General features: G+C 43.2%; 1 protein-coding gene across 10 annotated transcripts in view; it reads right to left on the bottom strand.

Annotated features, from left to right (window-relative positions):
• Positions 1–20865, bottom strand: part of LOC116096412 (BEN domain-containing protein 5) — a 1197642-nt gene that overhangs the window by 266010 nt on the left and 910767 nt on the right. Inside the window, exon 1 of one of the 10 annotated variants that reach the window (XM_031378206.1) lies at positions 6488–6900. The exons of 8 other annotated variants lie outside the window; for them this stretch is intronic. In XM_031378206.1, coding sequence (XP_031234066.1) covers positions 6488–6713 — 226 coding nt within the window. In that variant the 5' untranslated portion in view covers positions 6714–6900. Of the gene's footprint in view, positions 1–6487; positions 6901–20865 lie in introns of those variants that run through there. One more of the 10 variants, XM_031378207.1, reaches the window with a different exon arrangement.

Genomic DNA, 20865 nt, shown 5'->3' with positions numbered 1-20865 from the left:
TGCCTGCTTCTCTCCCTCTTCCTTCACCCAGTGTGACATCAGCCCTTTCATTGCTGATAACTTCCAAATCAGGACCTTTAGCCTAGTGTACTCTTCTGAACTTTGGGCTACTTTCTCTCCTAGCATATTCTCCTACATGTTCAATGGTGCCCTAAGAGTCAACAGACCTCACACAAAACTTATCATCACCCCTTCCAACCAGCTACTCTTCAAGAGTGTTCTCTGAGCAAGGAAGGTCCCGATCACCATCATCACCCTCACAGAGCATCACAGCAGGGAGTTTCATTTCTTTCTTTTTTCTTTTTCTGTGTGTGAGCTCATGCACGAGTGTATGTGTACATGTGTGTATGAGGAAGAGAGACAGAGACAGAGAGAGAAGGTCTTGTTGCACATGTAGCCTAGGCTGGCCTTACTTTCGTGAACCTGCCTCAGCATCTTAAGGGATGCCATCCCAGTCTTGAATCACCATACTTCACTCTATGCTTTTCATAATACATCCCAGATCCATCATGACCATCGCTTTAGTTTGGATCTCAGACTTTGTGATCTAACTCATACTTCCCATGGGTCTGGTCCACATGGGAGGATACAGTTCACTGTCTGGAACCCAAAGCACTTACTGAGGAGGAATCTGAGTAGCTTCTTCAAGCTCTATCTAGAAAGCATGTGTGCATGGTACCTACCTGGTGGTTCCTGAGAACTTTGGTCAGACATTATCAGCACCTATTTCTCCTGTATTATCTCCTGGTATTCAACAGGACCACCTTATAGAACTCAGAACCTGCAGAACTTACATGGGCCAAAGAAAATCTCATGTTATATGATTTTTCTGATAACAAAGGAACACCCAGCTTCAGTGTTTATGGAGCTCAGACAAAGGCACACAGGAAAAAATCCTTCCCTAGAGAAAAGACCTCAACGTGAACTCTTTTTTTAAAAGATATTTTTAAAATGTAAAAATTAATGTGCTCTTGAATACCAAAATTCTCTCTTTCTCTCTCTATCTCTCTCTCTTCCTCTCTCTCTCTTTCTCATTCTCTCTCTCCCTCTCTCTCATATACACATACACACTAAACAACACAAGTAAAAAACAAAAGCTTCAACTTGCCTGGGCTTCGCCTTTCGGCCTACAAACCAGGACCCTGAAGCATTCTTCAGCACACATTACTTAGTTGCAACAAATATGTGGATCTTGAACACTAAAGCTCACATCAGAGTCAACCTTCAATGATTAACATTCCAGTAGAATCTGTAACAGATGACAGCAGGCAATTCCTAGTCTTTGCTCCAGTGCGTATCAGCAGAATATGTCAAAACCTCAGTTAAAAGTTTTCACTTGCTTATTTAAAAAAAACAAAAAAAAAACAAAAAGCAATCCTTCGCTTGGCATTCTTCCATTGATGACATGCAACAATCTCTGCATGTGAAATTGGCTAGTCCCCTGCTTCTCTGCTAACTTTGTAGAAGTTCCAAAGCATTTCTGGAGCAAGTGATCTATTTGGACTGACAGTGCCAAGCTGGGACCTGAGCCCTGAATGAGCTAAAATTACCAAAGTGAGAAGAACGTGGCTTTGGGAGTTATTTCCCCCAAGTGTGGGGTTTCTTTTAGTCAAGGGAGTGATAAAGAATGTTGACTTTTTCCAGATGAATAAAGTTGAATGAAACCTCAAAATCCCATTTCAGGTTTCTGTTCTAAAAACAAAACCAAATCAAGTTTGTGGTTTAGAGGTTCATGCCTCCCCTCCCTCCTCTCTTACTACATCAACAATAACAATAACAACAACAACAACAACAACAACAACAACATCATCATCATCATCATCATCAAACACTTGTCTTTCTTATTATTACGAAGTGTGTGAGAGCAACACAGCCTAGCCCAAGTAGATGTACAGCCCTGGACTGCAGGTCCCTGCACTGGAGGAGTTCATTGTCTGGCAGGAACACTCACTAACAAAACAGTCTTAAAATGCAACAAGTCTAAAGTGGGGAGCAAGCACAGTGCAGAGTTCTGAGGAGGGACAGTCTCCCTTGGGGCAGAGGTAAGACAATAAGACAATGGCCTTAAGGCTGGGTGTTCCCAGTGTACTTTGTCCACTCTCTCTCACAGTTGGACAGCAATGGGTCCCAAGTCTGTTTTCTTCAATGGAAGGTAAACTCTGATTAGATAGAGGGCTCAAGTCAGCCAAAGATTGATCCACTGTGGCTGGCTGAGGGGTGTGTGTTCACAGAATGGCAAGATATACCTCAAGTCCAGGGGGGCAAGCAGGGTAGGGGGTTGGAGAGGTGAGTCTAGAAAAGTAAAGTGGGCCTGGGGCTGGTCTACAGGCCAAAAAACTCAAGTTTTAGTAAGCAGGCAGTGGGGAGCTACAGAGGATTCTAAGGAGAGAAGTTGATTGATATGACAGTGTTTTAGATCATTCTGAAGGCAATCGACAGTGGAATGGAGGCTAAGTGATTAATTAACAGGTTGCTGCATGGGTTTAGATGAGTAAGAGCCTAGGCAAGACTGAATACAGCCAGTGCTTGTAGACCTGGAAAGGACAAACTTCAAACCTTCCTAGAATTGGTCCTCTGTCTGTGCTCCCTGGGGCCTGGCTTCTACCTCTGCTTAGCATTTTCCACACATTCTCTGAGGACATTGTTTATTTCTCCTTCATCGTTCTGTCTCCTCCACAGAAACCCCTTGTGCCTGGCCCTAAAAGGGCTGTCTTCCCTGGATTGTGCCATCACTGTGATCAGGGAGACTTAGACTCTGGGCATTGGTGTAGCCACACATTACTGCACTGTGTCTGGCCTATAGGAAACAGTAAGGACACATTTGACCACAAAGGGAATTTAGGGCAGTCGAGCAATAATTACACAGTATAGGTGCCCAGGAAAATGACAGCATTGCAAGGCTGTGAAAGCCTACAGGAACCAGTTTGGAGTCTCTAAACCCCATAAGCAGCCTAGATTGCAATTAGACAATAGCAAGGTCTTTGGAAGGGAAGTTCTCAATTTCACAGCCTGCATGGCAAATAAATGCAAGTAAGGAGAGACCACAGCTCACAGGAGAGTCAATCCTCCTGTCTCTTTATAAGGGGCAAGGAGCTCCTGTGAGAGATTTTCAACAGGTAGACGACAAGTGGAAGTGTGGGTAAGTTTGTGATCCCTGTACAAAGGAGGTTGGTCAGGTGACAGAAGAAGAACAGGGTGGCTCTGAATACTCAGAACTAACTCTGTTCTCTGGCTGGAAAACTTGCCTTGGGCTACACACTTCATTGACATTCTCCCTCTCCTTTCAATCCTTCCTCACCGAGCCACCTTACAAAGGAGACTACAAGCAGGGCTGGCACTAGAAGATCTGCGCTGCCTCTCTGGCTTTGCTGTTTATTTGCATGTGGCTGCAGAGAGATCTCTGAGCATCAGTGTTCTCATCTATAAGATAGAAACAAGCGCCATGGTAATGCCTATCAGTGGGGGAGACATGAACATCAATAATGAGCAGGCACACAGCAAGACTGTCACTAAAGAGTGGGGAGGAACTTTGTTAGGTATTGTTTTGTTTTCTTTCTTTCTTTCTTCTTTAAACTAAAGTTGGAATTGTAGTTTGGTACAAAGGAAGCCATGCACTAGAGATTGGCACACTGAAGCCATGGCATAAGCTACTGTAGATGGCAAAGTACAATGTACCATAGCAGCTGGCTGGGCATTTCCTGGGTTTATGAAAAGAGACACTTTGAGGCAGCAGCGGTGGTTGGCTTGGGCAGATACAAGGTAATGTTGACATACACCACCGAAAGCCATAAAGCTTTCCTAAGGCTTCCTCTGGAACCATGCTACTGAGGTCACAACTAATTAATTAACCAAGAGCAGTCCACAGACACAAAGCCACCTCTGCCTTCCTCTTGAGGAACTACTAATTCCCCAAAGTTGTTGGCACAGCACAACTCTGCTTCCTTGGATTTCAAGATTATAAGAGCCCATGGGTTCTAGTTCTGAATCCCTAAATCCCACAGAAGGCTGACTGTAGTTAGACAATAGAAAAGTCTTTGCAGGGGTCAGATGAGTTTTCAAGTGAAGTCACTTCAAGCAAGCCTCAAAGCCACCAAGCTCAACAAACAAGGGAGAGTCCTTCCAGGAGAGATGAATTCCCGGATTCACACCAGCCCTTCCAACCAGGTCTGCACCAAGAGCAACAGTTCCAATTTATAAATGTACCAGCTTACTGGAATTCAAGATGGAATCTAGCCAACCTCAAGTTGCCATAGTCCCCATACCTCCTAGCCACACACTCAATCTCTGTGGGTTCGAGGCTAGCCTAATCTATAGTTTTAGGACAGCAAGGTCTGCACAGACAAACCCTGTCTTGAAAAGACAAACAAAAAAACTGGCGATGAGAAGAAGCACTCTTTACTCCGTTTGCTGAAACTGGTACCACACCTCTCTGCATCTACTCTGCTGAGTTTCTAGAAGCTGCCTAGGTTTCACATGTATGTACCTATGTACATATGTATGTGTGTATTTTAATAACCCTACAATAGGAGTCGATGTAGGCTGCCATCTGTCTAACTAGCCTCCCTGTATTTCTTGAAGAGTACCATGTGTCTACACTTCCTGAAGGAATGGAGAAATGGATGTTTGAGTAGACAGGTAGACCAACAATCTCTAAAAGAGGCCTTTACTACTGACTCTTGACACCCATCCTATTCACTCTCCCAGAGTTCCCTGAGTCAGGATCATCAAGGAGCATGCTCTCTTTTCTTGTAGCAAACAGTTAATATTCCATCTAGTTAACATTTCTTCGGGCTTATCCTCTTGCTGAATAAGTTCTTAATCCCTTGCTAGATAATTAAAGGAAAGCATGCTAACAAAATAAAACCTAATCAGCCACAAAGACTTCCGTTCTAAACCTATCACCCCCTCCCCCCATTCTTTTCTCTTGGACCAGAGTATCTGGTGGTAAGTGGCCTGACAGCTCCATGGCCCCAGGGCCTGTCTGGGACGTGATAAGTACTCAACCTTTCAGAAAGAGGACCCTGTGGTGCTGATCTATTCCAAATCTTTTGCTCTTTCTTTCTTTCTTTTTTTTTTTTTTTTTTGGTTTTTTCGAGACAGGGTTTCTCTGTATAGCCCTGGCTGTCCTGGAACTCACTCTGTAGACCAGGCTGGCCTTGAACTCAGAAATCCGCCTGCCTCTGCCTCCCAAGTGCTGGGATTAAAGGCGTGCGCCACCACCGCCTGGCCTGCTCCTTTACCCCCCCCCCCCAACTTACTTTCTAGAGGTAATAAAAAGGAATCAGCCACTAGGCTGAGATACACTGATAGCTGGCCCAGGGATTTTGGACAAGTCACCAAGTCACTGTGATTCATGCTAGGTTCATCGTTAGGTTAAAGGAGAGGAAACATAGGACCCTGGAAAACGTAGGCGAAGTGTCCAAACCAAGGAATCTCTGCAGTGCCTTTATTCCACTCCTAATCTCTGGCTTGTCTTTGCAGGTGGAAGGTGACTGTGACTGCCTGCTCAAAGGCAGCTGCACTCTTACCAGCAGCAGCTACACCTCGGCTCTCCAGACTTGAAGTGGTAACTTCCTTTTCCTCACTTGGTGTGTGCCCAAGCCTTCTACAAGTGGATCAGAAAGAAGGCCAAGTGTTTCTACTTGAAGAGAAGCCTAAGTCTCAGCATGGCAGTTACAGCATCGTCCAGGGGGCCGGAAGGCTTGTCTTGTCCTGTTAATGAACTGAATCTATCTTTATCCATTAACCAAGAGACTGCCTGCCTGCCTGTCAGCTGGTCTTTCCCTCTTCCCCTCCCCTGACTGTGATCAGAGTTAGGAGGTCAGGCCCTAACCTCAACTCTCAAGGAGCCTTCTGGGAGATGCATAAAGTGGGGTGGAGGTGATGTTACTGGAGGACCTTCACCTCCTCACCTCTGCCCCTTGGGCAGTACACTGAGGTTAGGCCTCCTTGTCCTAATGATGGCCCAGATGGAATAGGGTGTCAGCGATTCCTTCTGTGAGAAAGGGCCCCCATCTAAAAGAACTAACATTGCTTCTTGCTCCAAGGAGACACCAAGGGCCTTAAAGGGAGAGAAGGAGGTACAGTTTGAGAAACTTAAAGATAGAAAGCAACACAGAGGGAAGTAACGGAGAGAGGTGAAGGTGAGAGATGGGAGAGATGACAGCTAGAGTTGGCAGCTAGGGAAGCAGAAAGTGAAGAGGCAAGGAGAATACAAGACTCAGAAAGAAGAGAGCAGAGTAGAGAAGGCAGACTGACAGACGGTAAGGCGCGGGAGTGTCAGGGAAGAAGGAAGACAAAGGGGACCCTCAGGTCTTTTTAACTGGTCTGGCCTCTTAGAGACACCTGGTTCCCAAAAGAAAGCCCGGGGAGTAGGAAGGGGAGGCAGGAGCAAGCAGTGGCTTCCTGGCCCCGGCCGCCCCGGCCTCTCCCGATACCAGCCCCAGGTCCGCCCGGTCCCAACGCCCCTCCCGGCCCGCTCGCTCACCTGCCAGCGCCAGGATCTGGGCCTTGTGGAGCAACAGCGCGCCCCAGTCCCGGGGGGCACGCGGGGGGCTCTCGGGCTCGGCGCCCAGCTCCTCCGGGCCCCGGTACACCGCGTACACCTTCTGGTTGTCAAAATCCAGTCGCGAGCGGGGGCTGAAGTCGCGCACGCACGACACGGGCAGCGCGTAGCAGACGTTGTCCTCCAGGAACCGCACAAAGGCGTACATGGTGGGCGCCGGGGGCGGGCCCGGGCGCCGGTCAGCCCGTGGGGCGGCGCGGAGGTGGGGACCCCTAGAGGGGCGTGAGCCGCAGCCGGGCCGGGGGCGGGGAGGCTCCCCGGGGCCCCGGCTCCCCCCACTGTTATTGTTCCTGAAAGCCCCGCTCTGCCAATCGGCTGCTTTCGCCTGGGCGCGGAAAAGGGAGGGGAGTGGAGAGAGCCGGGCGAGGGGCGGATGAGGGGGTTTTGAAGCGCACCGCCACTTGCGAAGTCAGACCCGAGCAATCACAGCCGGAGTGCGATTGCAGTAAGGAGGGGAAAGAGCGGAGAGTCAATCGCCTTAATAATGATAGTAGCGTTGGAGGGTAGGAGGAGCACTGCTAAAAGTCGCTTTCGGGCGGATTCGGTAGTTTCAACAACCGCGCCGCAAAACAAACTGCATTGCAACAAAATTACCTTGCGAAGGAGTAGAGGCTGAGGGAAGGACCGAGGCTGGCCGGATGGTAGCAATTTTAGGTGAATCACCAAGTGTAAACTTGCAAGTGAGCAGAAGTTTAGTGTTTCGAATTTAGCTAAGCTCCTCAGTTCCTTTAGTCCACCCTCCAAACCCATTTCCCTCTTTTCTCTTTCTTTTGCAAAATTGCCAGCACCTGCTGTGAGGGTCAGTGAGCCAGAAACATTCCCATAGAGCTGCCAAACCAGTTTTTGGCCAGAACTTGAGTAATCTGAGGTTTCCAGTTGAGCCAGCTGCTGGGATAGCAGAGGGTTTGACAAGGGCTGTTTTCATCCTAAGGGAGCAGGGGCACCCCTCTTCTCTGTGGTCTTTCTCCATTGAGGAATCGCCTCCACTACTTGTTGCTTCTGGGCTGGAACAAGTTGGAATGAAACAGGAATGGAGGGCTCTGGGGAGCTAGAGTAGAGGCCAGACTTTCTGGAGTCAGTTCAGGAGTACAGGAGCCAAAGTGGGCAGAAAAGCAGTCCCTTCTCTGTTTCTAATATCACAGATGAGAATCTGGAAAGGTTGGTTCCCGCAGACAAACCACATCTTCCAGAAAAAGAAGGCAGGGAGTTGTACTTGTTCTGTATTGTATGCTTATAGGAAAACTGAGCTTTTTATATTCCAATTGTCTAGCTCACCACGGTATTTGTCAGAGAGAGAGATTGGTGAATTTGGGGGGAAGAATAAACAGAATTTCACATACACCCATTCATACACTTATTCTTTTATTCAAGTAACTAATATTTTTCAGAGTACACACTCCATGCCATATTGTAGGCTTGGTGGTAAATAGAAAGGATAGATACCTAGGACTTTGTAGTAGTTACTGATGCATTAGAACTTGAATCTCATTTGGATCCTATGTCAATATTAAATTACTGTCTGAATAACCCATCTTTCCACTGCTTGTAATCTTTCATTCTAGTCTGAGAGCATTAAGAAAGCTTAATAATGAGGTTATAGTGAGAAAAGTATTCTCATAAAGGCATGCATAAAGGACATGGTAGATTAAATGAAATGCTATGTTTTTAAAAACTCATTTAAATGAACTTAACCTGTAACAACAAAACAAGTACACTGAAATGTTTATTATGATTCTGAGTTTCTTGCATAGGTGGGAGATTTTCTTTTCCCTTATACTCTTTATTCCACATACACACACTCTTGTTATTCCACACAATAAAATAACAACAACAACAGCAACAACAACAACAACATGCATTTTAACCATTTTAAACTTAAGGCATTGTGTTCACATTTCAAATCATCTACACTCATGATAGAGATAAAGCCAAACTCCCAAGTTCACGTCATTGTGATCTGAGGACTACTTAATACTATTGAACTCCACACAGCTCTCAAAGCCAGTGTAGTGGGTCAGATAAAGTTCCCTTAAAGCAGTCCATTGGTAATGCCTAGTCAACTGGATAGGTTTTCAAGTCATCCTGATGTATAACTTCATCCTGACTTATCCTATAACTCTTAAGTTGTTCCGGAAAATATGCTCCCCTGATTATTTTTTATTTTGAATGATCTTAAATGGATTATTTTTGAAATATATCTCTTTGGTGGTCAAGGGAATGTAATGAGAAGTAAGATTTCTGGTAGCTCATAAGATGAGGCATGCAAAGTTGGCCATATTTAATGACAATCCATGAGACTCCAGACTACATTTTCAAGAATAACTTCAGGTAGCATTCCAGCACATCTCTGCATCTAAGTGAGGGTCACCCCAAAATATCAATTTTATTTTTCACCACTTTCCTGGACACAGCCCATTCCAGAGTCTGCATCAATTATTTAACATTTCCCAACCTAGCATGATCACAGTCTTGCTCTGGCTTCTCATGCTCATCCCAGGAAGTTCTTCTTTACTGAATTTGTGGCCACCGCAGCTATCCCTGAAAACCAAGTCAAATGTCTTCTCTTTCCCCAGTCACCCACACTGTTTAAGCAATGGCCTTCCACTTTATAGCAGCATGGCTGATTCCTTCACTGTGTCGGAGGTCAGAGGACAGTGACACTGCTCTCTACCTTCACCCTCACAAGCTGAGGCATCCCTTTAAAGCCTTAGGGACCTCAAGTCTGGCCAAAGTGGAGCTTGTGACTTCTACGCTGAAATGAATTTTAGTACTATGAAGCAGAGTTGGCTGTTTTATTAAAGATGTTTTAATATAGGCTTAAGTACAAGGGTTAAGAGAAAGAGCAGTGCTTAGGGAAAGAAAGACTCATGCAAGGGCTTGGGTGTGGGCTCCTCTGTAAGACAATCACAAAAGTAACACATGCTCGGGTACAGGTAGGGTTTACTCAAGGGAGTTTCAATTGTTTTAGCATCAGCCATTTCTACTTTTTTTTTTTTAACACTTGAGTTATATCTCAAAAGGTTGCTAAGAAACCATTTCTTCTGTTTCTTCTTGTCTCTATCATGATAATGAAATTATAGAAGTGCTCTGGAGATGCCCTGGATGGAATTATAATCTGATAAAGTAACACCAGAAGCCACTGGGGTTGCACAAGGAGTTTAGTTAGTACATACCCTTTCCCTGTGTGTGGGTTTTCTGGTCCTAGAAACTTATGTATAAAGCTGGGAAGGGAGAAAGGCCTTAAACAATTGTTATTTGTGCTGAAATTTTTATTTTTCTGCTGGTAAAGAATTTCAGCCAGATTCTGGGGTGACAGGCTGTCTTTCTATCCCTCCTCAACTAGAATCAGAGCACTTTGAGTGCAAATAAAAGCTAGTAATTTCAGCATCCCAGACACGTAGCGCAGGGAATTAGACTCTTGAGTAAAGACATATTAAAGACAACAAGAAACCACGAACAAGCCTCTTACAAGGTTTTCTTGAAATCCTGTTTACTCTTTTTAGAGTTGGAACTGAGTCCAGCTCTATCTTTCCCATTCCCATTAATCCAACAGAGAAAGCCTGATCCCACACTGAAAACAGATGGATGAGTGCATTAAATACCAACACCCTCACCTCAGCTACCAATGTCACCAATGTGACATATATATATATATATATGTGTGTGTATATATATATATACATATATATGTATGTATATATATGTATATATACATATATACATATATATATGGTGACAATGCATATATATTCTAAACTCAAAGGGGCAATTTAAAACATCAAGTTCATGCAACTTATAGTTGAGTTCCCTCAACAGCTCTACCAAAAGGTCATTTAGATCCAATGTTAGGAAGTTTGCTACCATGCCTTAACTTTAGGGCCACTGATGGATGCCACTGTTAAAGGCTTCCTGTGCTGAGCCAGATTCTTTTATACTGTAGCTGCTGTGCTGAGATCATGGAGCATCCCATCCCAGCTTCTCAGATGTGGAAAACTCAGGATTTTGTCCTTCCTCTGTCCAGACATCATCACTTCCTTCACCTGTCCTTCCTCACACGATCTGTTTCTGAGATGACAGCTGGGTGTTCTACCTGTCCCCTCGTGCTCCCTAGAAGCCATACACACCAAGCACTTGGTCAACTGCACACTGAATTGCTGAAGACTGCTATTAACTTCCAGACCGAGTTCAGAAATCAAACTTAATGGCAAAGCCATTTGGTTCTGGGGAGTCTGGTAGGCTGGTGGTCATATTTTCATGATAGAGAATTTGCTCCAGAAACTATATTGCGGGAAACTGGAGGGGAGGCAAGTAAGAGGAGGAGGGAGGCCTTGATGGAGCTAAGTGTCCATCCAGTCTCGTCCCTCCCCTGACTTCCTCTTTCTGTGTGCCAAATGCACTTTGCCTCTCATCCAAGTCATTTTAATGGAGCAGAACTTGTACACATCTGGGCCAGCTTAGCATTCCCGGTTCCATCTCCTCTGTGCTCTCCTGTTGAGTTTTGCAGAGCCTTGGGTTCATGTCAAGCTCCTTTGGTTTCACCAGCTGAAGTATGTTCAGTGGCATCAGTGGGACTTATGTTTCATATTACTGCCTGGAATTCTCCATGTACTTTGCAAAGCTATTTTAAGGAGACCTGGGTTCTGTGAATTTTTAAAGCAATTGGAGCGTGTCTTTCCAACCTCTCTGCTAATGATTGATCACAGTTTTTCATGATTTTGCCTTTTTTTCCCCTGTGATGTTTGACTTTTCAAGGCTCTCCTTATACATTTTTAAAGACTTTTTTAAAAAACAAAGTGTTCTAGATTCACCACAAAATGAAGAGGAAATTACAAAGGTCGTCCCTATACCCTTTATCCATACTCCCACATGCATAGCCATGGTCAATATCCTACACTGCAGTGGTACAGCTGATGCCACTCTGTGGACACACTCTTGCCACTAGTGGCCCATAGTTTATGTTATAGTTCATTCTCCCCATTGTGCATTCTATTTTTTGGACAAATGTATGCTGACACCTATCTAGCATGATAGTACCATACACAATATGCTCATTGCCCTAGAACTTCTTTGTGCTCTACCTATTCGATCCTCCCCACCAGCTCTGAACCTTGACAACCATCAGTGATCTTTCTATTTCCAGTACCACTTCCTGTTTTCTTACCTGAAAGTCTGCAAGAATCTAGGAAGGAGCTCTTCTCTACCCTCTTTTTGTGTCTTCATCACCTGGGAAGTTTTAAAAGTATCCTACTTCTAGGCCCTTTACTGTGAAATTCTGATTCAGTTAGTGGGTTAAGGTCACTTGGGTTTTTGTTTTAATTCCTAGATTATTCTAAAAGTTAAGTACCCGTGAGAAAATTTGAAAGCAACATGCTATGCACATAGGAAATTATCAACAAGCAATAAGTAACAACCACCATTATTACTAGTTTTGGAAAATATATGGGGCTCTGAAATGTCTCTAATATCTCAGATTAGCCACTTAAGCCTCTCTGAGGCAAGTTATACTTTCCCATTGTAGCCTCCCATTTTGCTTTCTTTTCTTCTCAATACCAATTCAAATGTTATTTAAGTAACATGGTAGATTTTAGAACATCCACTAACCAATTCGTGTGAGTGGCCCACACGAGCTCACACGACAGGGCCAGGATCTCGCGGGATGAACTTGACTTTGCTCTCTGCACATTCACAAGGCTCTGGATTGCCATAAACACATCTACATCTTCCATTTTATCTAATACATAAAAGTTTTTAATTTCTTCAAGGAAGTCCTCAGTGAAATCAGTAGGAAAGGATGGATGGCTACAAACACAAAGTTTTGGAAACATTCGCTACAATTTGCGCAAGTACCATAGCCTCAGCGCATGTGAGACCAGAGCTCCTCTTTCAGGACTAGAGCCTGAGACCGCATGGTTCACATAAAACAGAGTATGGACAGAGGCATTCTGGGATCCTTGCTAGACAATCACTAGAATTCAATTTATTATACCCAACATGATTTAATAAAACATTTGGACCACCTTCCCCTACACAAGAATGGGTTCTTAGTTCATATAATAACTATAATAATGATAACAGTAATAATATTATAATATACTGAGGACTTACCATATGTCAGGCTCTGCTCCAAGAACTTCACATGGACTATTTCATGTAACACTCCTAACAACCTTATGAAGCTGTATTAATAGTCTCTTGAAGGAAGTTGTGCTTGAAGAGATTAAGAAATTTGCCTGTGGCTGACCACAGTAAGAACAAGCTTCACATATTAGAACATGGTTTGGACTCAGGCCTGCACCTACAGTGTACTGACTTCCATTTACACTAGGTGCCAGTTTTTAAATGCCAGAATTAAGTTAAATTTAAAAAAGAAATTATCTTTGTTTGAAACTACCACCCAGTTCTGAATTTCAGTTAGGGGGCAGATTAGTTTGAGAAGTTGTGCCTTAAGTCAACCCACGCTGTGTGTTTTCAGGGAAGCATTGCTTCCTCAAGAACATCCTCCCATCCTTGTTCCCAACTCCCCCAGAGACGCTCTGGTCACTGTTCTGTTCTTCTGTGTCTTCATGACCTTTATTATAGCACAGAATTATCTATTTATTCTACTATTTTCTATTTGCCAATAGATCAAAAGCTCCATTAAAGTGGACCCTTTCTGCTTTCTTTATGTTTATACCCTCACATCTAGCCGGGAACATGGAGACTCTCAATGAAGACTAATTGAATGAACAGATGTCTAAAATATGAATCCTGAAAAAAGAACAGCCCTTAGAGGCCTGGAAAGGAGGAACACTGAGAGCTCAATTCAATACTCTGCCTCCCTTTATTTCTGGGACTGTCTTTATCTGTGTTGACACCATGTTTGCTTGGTTCCCCCAACTGGACCCTCATATCAAGGACACACTCTCATCTTGCATTTCCTTAGCAAAACTAGACTGGATAACATTTTCAAAATGTTTGTCTGAATATACAGAAAGAATAAAAGAGAAATAATTATGGAAAATCCTCAGAGGAGAAAAATCATTAATTTGTCAATCATGCTTAGTTGACATACAGTAATCAATACCAATAGAAACATAGTGAATAGTCCCAGAGCCTTTCAGCACAGTCATGGGCCTCCCAGGAAGTAAGGTGATTCAACTTCACCCTAAAACACTAGACTTCTTATCTTATGTTGCCTTGAAGACACTAACCTCCTACTCAGGGTGGTCCCTGGATCGTTTAAGCTCTGATGATTCTTTTTCTGGTGAATGACAGGACAAGAGGCTTTCATAGAGAACACCTTAAACTGTCTGGTCAGCCTCTGATCATCCCAGTAACCAGAAGCTCAAAATACGTCCTCCTTTCCCAAATCCTAAGGCCAGAGTACCTATTATATTGTCATCCACCCTGAGACTTTGTGTGATAACTTTTGGCTTCACTTCTGAGTCAAAGGCGCCCATGAGTAGTCATTCTGAGGCATACCCATCTGAGACAGTACATAGCCAACTATGAACTGGTTTTTCCTAAGAATGTCTCCTACCTGCACTTAAATTCAACAAAATTGGAGAAAAGAAATGAAAAATGGAACTAGAAATTTATTGTAGATTTCCACAACAGAACTGGATGCTTTACAGGTTAGTGGGGTTTGCTTTTGTTTTGTTTCATAAAGAATTGGTTTGGGGTATGTGTTTGTGTGTGTGTTTGCTTCTATTTATGTGTGTGTTTCTATGTTTGTTTTTCTGTCTCTGTTTCTGTCTGTGTCTGTCTCTGTGTCTGCCTCTGTCTGTCTCTGTCTCTCTGTCTCTGTCTCTCTCCTCTCTCTCTCTCTCTCTCTCTCTCTCTCTCTCTCTCTCTCTCTCTGTGTGTGTGTGTGTGTGTGTGTGTGTGTGTGTGTGTGTGTTATTTTTGTTTTTAAATTTTGATACAGGATCTCACTGTATACAGACCTGGAACTCACTCTGTACCCTGACATGGCATAGAACTTTATAGCTATCCTCCAGTCTCAGGCAAGTAAACTAAGAAAGAGGTGACAGAAGTTGTTTAAAGTCACTTGGAAAATATGTGGCCCAGGGTTTCTGTCACCTAAGGTCTGGTTTTCCAGGCTGTTTTGAAACATGCCTTGCCCTGAGGGAGCGAGCTGCTGAACTGGTGGTGGGATCCGGATCCTGCTGTCTTTTCTCAGGAGCTTAAGCCTTTCCCTAGACTTCTGGGAACTAAGCCATACAGGACAGTCTAGTGTCTATCATTTCAAGCATCCATACCATAGCTAATAATTCTAAAAGTATCAGAGATTTGACAACATTATCTGAGTTTTCTTAAATCCCTTCCTCCTTATGGTAGAGACACTGTGGTTCTGACGCTCTTTGACATTACTAGCTTTTCCTGAAGCCTACCCTCAGGTATTTCCTCTTAATGGCTAAGGAGTTGGTGATCTCCTTTAGGGGTGGTGTGGAGGTTTCTGAGCCAAAAGAAGAGAGGATGAGATAGATCCACATGGCAAAGTGTCTGTGAGAAGTCCCACACACCCTTCTTGTCCCTTAGCGGTTTCCTTATACTGCTATTGTTTGAAGGATCCAGAATAACAGTGGAAGTAACTGCTGTGAACAAGAAATGGTGATTGCCTTGTTCTGGGCTCATCTGTGTTTCTCTTTTACTCTCTAAATCCATCCCAGTTGGTAGATACTATACTATCCCTAATCCCTTTTAGAAATCCAAAATGTGTTAGGTACTTTGTCACAGAGGAGTAATGGGAGAGCCTGGGTTCAATCCTAACTACAGAGACCAAAACATGGACTTCTACACTTCTTCTAGCTCCTTTCGAATTTGACTCTTGCCTCCTTGAGAGGATCTGTGTCCTTATGTCTAGGAGGGAGAGATGCTGGTATCCCCATTCTCAAAGGCTCTTATTCTAACTTCTGTAGAGACATCATGGCCATGTTGAAAGGTCCAAGGGAGATCCTGGCAGGCAAGATTACACAGGTTTCCTAGGAAACACCCTAGAGCTTATGTATGAGCATGGGGATATATATTAAATTACACTATAAAGACTTTCTTTTCTTTCCCAAGCAAATTTATTTATCACAGGACTGCATTTAAATGGCAATTAACAAACTTGAAGTCTAAGCTTGTATATTATAGTTGGAATAATAACTTGTATATTATGATAGAACAATGATTAACATATACATATGTATCATACTATATCTTCTCATTCTTTCTCTCTCTTTCCTTTCTTTCTTCCTTCCTTTCTTGCTTCCTTCCTTTCTTTCTTCCTTCCTTCCTTCCTTCCTTCCTTCCTTTCTTTCTCTCTCTCTTTTCTTTCTTTCTTTCTTTCTTTCTTTCTTTCTTCCTTTCTTTTCACAAAGTCTCACTATGTAGCCCAGGTTAGCTTGACCTAGAGATTCTCCCTGCTTTTGCCTCTTCAGTGCTGCTATTACACATATTACAGGTATGCACAGCCAGACCTGGTCCTCATTTATTGTTTTGTTGCTTATGATGCTTACTATTAACTGTTAACATGACAAAATCTAGAATCACCTGAGACATGGGCCTCTTAGACATACCTACAGAGGATTATCTTCATAGTACTAATTGAAATGGGAAGACCTGCCCACAGTGGTGAGTCTCCGAGGCTAGGATCCTTGTATGCATAACTGAAGAGATCTGGGTAGTAGCATGCATTTTTGCTCTTTGCTTCCTGATTGTGCATGTAATGTAACTACCTTCTTCAAGCTCCTGCTGCCTTGACTTCTCTGCCAAGATGGACAATATCTTGAACTGTGGGCTGAGATTAACCTTTGCTTCCTTAAGTTGTTTTGTTGGGATATTTCCTCACAGTAATAGGAAAAGAAACCAACATAGTATTGATAGTAGTTATATTAGAATGAAGAATATTATTTTTTTATTATTATTCACATCTTAATTATCGTGGAGAAAACATAGCAAATGAAAAGAGATAATCAGCCAAGGATGATGTGTGTATTTTGATTTTGTTTATTTTGTTTTGTTTTGTTTGCAGGATGAGTGAGAGAGAGGTGGACATGGGTAATATGATTCTGGATAGAATGCCCCTGCAGAAGCTTTTGTCAGCTGGTAAACATAATAAGTAGCTGGAAAGGGAGGAGCCTGCCTCCCACTCAGTTAATGTACCCTGTCACATCACTGGGGTATGGAATGGTCTCCAGTCAGTAATCTCAGCTCTATCTCAGGGACTGAATCTGGAGACATGATGTTACAACAATGAAATGTCAAAACTTCCTGGGTTCTAAACTCAGATTTGAGTTGACTTACTGCTCCATCCTCAAGGCACTGTGGTAGACTGGCCTAGTGTCTGACTCCATGGTTTCAAGTGTCAGACAGAGCCATATAAGGTGACTGTATATGTGTTGACCTGAGGCAGTATGTGCAGAGCTCTGTGAGCAATGTGTGTCTCATGCAGGAGGTGACAGATATTATCAGTAGGCTTTTTCATTTTTTCCTTATGAGTTCTTTATGTCCCTTTCCTCTCAGAAGGTCATAGAATAACAACAAGGTTGACTCTCCATAGGAAAGTTAGTTTAGGGTCACATAGTAGTACCTCCTCTTTCCCTGATGGCTAGGCAATGCTACTGCATGTCGGGCATCACCCACCACCTCTCCTGGCCAAAGGGAGTGGTCTGATTTAGTCAAGAAGGCTGAGGCCTTACTAAGATCTGGACTTTTTATCTTAGGGTTTTATTGTCTGCTTTTAAAATCATGTTCAGATTTTGTATATTTAAAACATGCCTTTGGAATTATGAAACACAATGTTCTCAATCATAAAAAAAAGATGAATTATATTATACTTTCTATTTCCCTTTCTGGATTTTCTTCTGATCTCCCTGCATGCATTTTTCTGTGATACTCTCTCTGCCTTATGTCCTAAGTTAGCAGAGACACTAGTGAAAAAAAGCTGCAAGGTTTTTTTAGCTCCTTTAAGAGTGCACTTCTCATTTGTTGACCACTAAACTATTTTTTAAAGGTTTATTTCATGCCAGAACCACCACTTAGTATTTGGGATACAGTAGAAACCCACGCAAACTGGTTACTTATCTGTTCAATGAAAAGGGAAATGTTGCATTTTAGCATTGTTGGAAGGAATAAATAAGACATGGACAAAGAGGAAGATTCTAAAAGGAGGACTAAGTTTGTGAGTCTCTTACTCTGGCCCTATAAGGACAAGGTGTGAGTGTGCAATCTTCAAGGTAAGCTTAGAAGTTATTGCTGGTAAATCTGTTTTTCTTTTTCATGTATATGTGTGTAGTATGTATACATGTGTGTATACATGTTCACATATGTGTGGGTGCATGTGCATGCATATAGGGGGATGCTCAGTGTGCATGTGGGGCCCTACGCTGGTACCTGGTATTTTCCTCCATCATTCTTTACTTCATGGAGGTAACGTTGCCCAATGAGTCAAGAGTTTTCTGATTCTAGCTAGTCTAGCTAGCTAGCTTGACCAGGGATCCTCTGTCTTTGCCTCCTGAATGCTGAGGCTATAGGCTTCCACCAAACCTCTCTTGCTTTTATGTGAGTTCCAGGGATCTGAACTCATCTTCATCCTTGTACAACAAGCCTTATTCACTAAGCCACATCCCTAGGCTTCTGTTATCCCTTTCTCAGAGATTCAAAGGGAGGAAGTTATGGTCCAGGTCGCTCACTTAATTCAGGCCTGGTATAAAGTCCACATGGCTCCCGTTTTGCTAAATTACCTCCAGTGTTCCCTGCACATTGCTTGTTACAGTAGTTGTGTTAATTCTATCAACCATTCTTTTTCTGCTGCTCACAACACATCTGATGGTACTAACTGTGGTTTAGGTAGAGCAAAGGCTGTGAGAATACAAAGTCTAGATTCTGATCCCTGATTCCTTAAGGAGCATGAAACAAAAGAACTCATACAGGGAGAGAGAGATTAAGCTTGATATTCCAAGTCTTTGAGTTTCTTTACAGTCACACCGGCCAGCTGAGCAGACATCTGGAACATGGACTCTCAGCAAGAGGAGTATTCTCCCTCCCAAGCCAGCCCACCTCTGCTGCTGTGACCTTTAAAGATTAAATGTCTAAAATTCTCTATTCCTCTGACTCTCATACTCCCCAGGTGGAGGCAAATCTCATCTGCACAAAGCATGAGGCATATTTTCCCTCTTGAGACACTCCAGTGTCTATCCAAGGAAGAAAGAGTCTGCCAGAAAACGTTCACTTGGGGCCTGCACATTTTCAAGAAGCTGAAAGCTGAGTAGGAAGTGAAATTGCTGTGCTTATACTTGGCAAAGGGGATGCAAAATTGCCCCCAAGCTAAATAGCATGCATCCATGTCCCCAATTCTCTTCTGTCTCTCAGTTCAGATGGGTAAAGCAAAGGCATATAAGCAATTTAGTAGCATCCCCAACAACACATACTTAACTTTGCTTTGATATGGAGGCAAGAAAGAGCATGGCCAAGATCACTCTTGCCATCAACCAAATTGTGAAGGCTAGCAGAGTAAAATGATAGGCAGGCCAGAAGCATGGTGGAGCTTTGCATGAAAAAAAGGGGGGAAATCTTTTCCTTGGCATAGAGAAATTACATCCTGGAGGTTCTTTTTTCTTCTTCTCTTGGCAATGTAACAATTCCTTAAAATAGAGTTATAAAACAGAAACAGATTCTATAGAAGCAAGAGACCAAAACTAATGACTTCAGAGAACTCACAGCTCAAACTTCTCATTCTAGAGATGATCAAGTTAGGCCAGAATGATGATTTCTGCAACTGACTAGCATCTGCCACTGGCCAAGTCAGAACTGGAGCCATCTACTAATAAGCCTTTCCTCCACCCTCCACGGTTCTGTTTTCTATAGGGTCAAGTCTTCAGAACAAGAGTGTCTTGCCCATTCTCAGGGAATTAGCCTATCCAGTCCTAGAGAAATATGAGAATCAGCATTTTCAAGGTTCAATACTGAAAGGAGCCAGCTTGTGGAAGAGGGGTTGCCAAAGGCATATGACTTCTCTTCCCATAAGTGGAAGTGCCCTTCCGAATCTTTCTCTAGTGGGCTTCCATTTTTAAGATCCCTCTTCTGTACTAACCCTCTTTGCTCCCACATTTTTAGGGATGCTTTTGATCCCCTAATGTGCTGGACAACATCTGGACCCAACCCACTTTATAGGACTCCCCTAAATGAAGCTGAAGTCATCTGGAAGGGTCTTCACTGAAATAAATGAAAAGGAAAAAGTAGTAGATGGCATTGCTTTGGGCCTTTTGGCTAAGAGCAAATAGAGAATTCAGTGGAGTGAGCTAAGTCGGGAAACCATGCCACTAGGAGTCTGAATCCCACTAGCTGTGCAGATGTCAACAAGTCACTTGACTTGTTTGAATTCCTCATCTCTAGAGTAGGGAGACAACATCCAGGGCCTTGATTAAATGAGCACATTCAGAAGGCAAGAGAACATCTGGCAGAGATCACTGTACACAGTGGGCCCTTATATCCATTAAATCTGCAACATATTGATTTAGAAAACATGGCCTTATGGTCAATCATTCTTAAAAACATTCCCTGGGCCACTTGACCTATGCCAGACACTATTTTAAATGTTAGAACAGAAATGCCACAAAATAGGACTTTGGACAAATTATGTGGGTATTGAGTATTTAATTGTATATCACCCAAGGATGACTCAAAGGCTGAATCTCCAGTATCTGTAATGTGTCCTCATTTCAAAAATAGGGTCTTTGCTGATATAATCCAGCCTGACTGGTAGAATTGTAAGAAAAAGCACCCTATGAAAGACAGGGACTTAGGAAGACTACTGTATGATGGTCAAGCAGAGAATGGAATAATACAACCACAGGTAGGCTAAACAAAACTGTACAAACAAGGCCACCTCCAGGCACTAGGAAGAGGCAAGCAGAAATTATTCCTGGAGACTCAGAGGGAACAATGTCCTCCTGATAATTTGACCTTCAGTTCCAATCTCTAAAACTTGAGAAGTTATGCTTGTTTTAAGCTACCCAATTTGTAGCAGCCCTAAGACACTGACACAATTGGGACTTATCCAAGGGAGCAAAGGCACTATTTTAATAGAAGTGAAGTATACTGAATTCGTCTATTGGAGCCTTTTACTGACGTAATCCTAGTCATGGTAGAAAGACTTCGTGAGAGTCTCTGTGTTAATGGGAATGTATATAAGTAGAGGTAGTCTGACCATGAAAGGGAAAACCTGTCTGTCTGAGGGTTGAGGGAACACAGCTCAAAGAGGATAGTTGGAGCTGATACGTAATGGATGAGTAGACGTTTGACAGATATGTGGAACAGGGGGCAAAACACTGCCC

Source organism: Mastomys coucha, unplaced genomic scaffold (assembly GCF_008632895.1).
Source record: "Mastomys coucha isolate ucsf_1 unplaced genomic scaffold, UCSF_Mcou_1 pScaffold18, whole genome shotgun sequence".
In the NCBI taxonomy this organism is placed as follows: Eukaryota; Metazoa; Chordata; class Mammalia; order Rodentia; family Muridae; genus Mastomys; species Mastomys coucha.
Note: the sequence above shows the minus strand (reverse complement) of the source record. Positions and strands in the feature narration are given on the sequence as shown.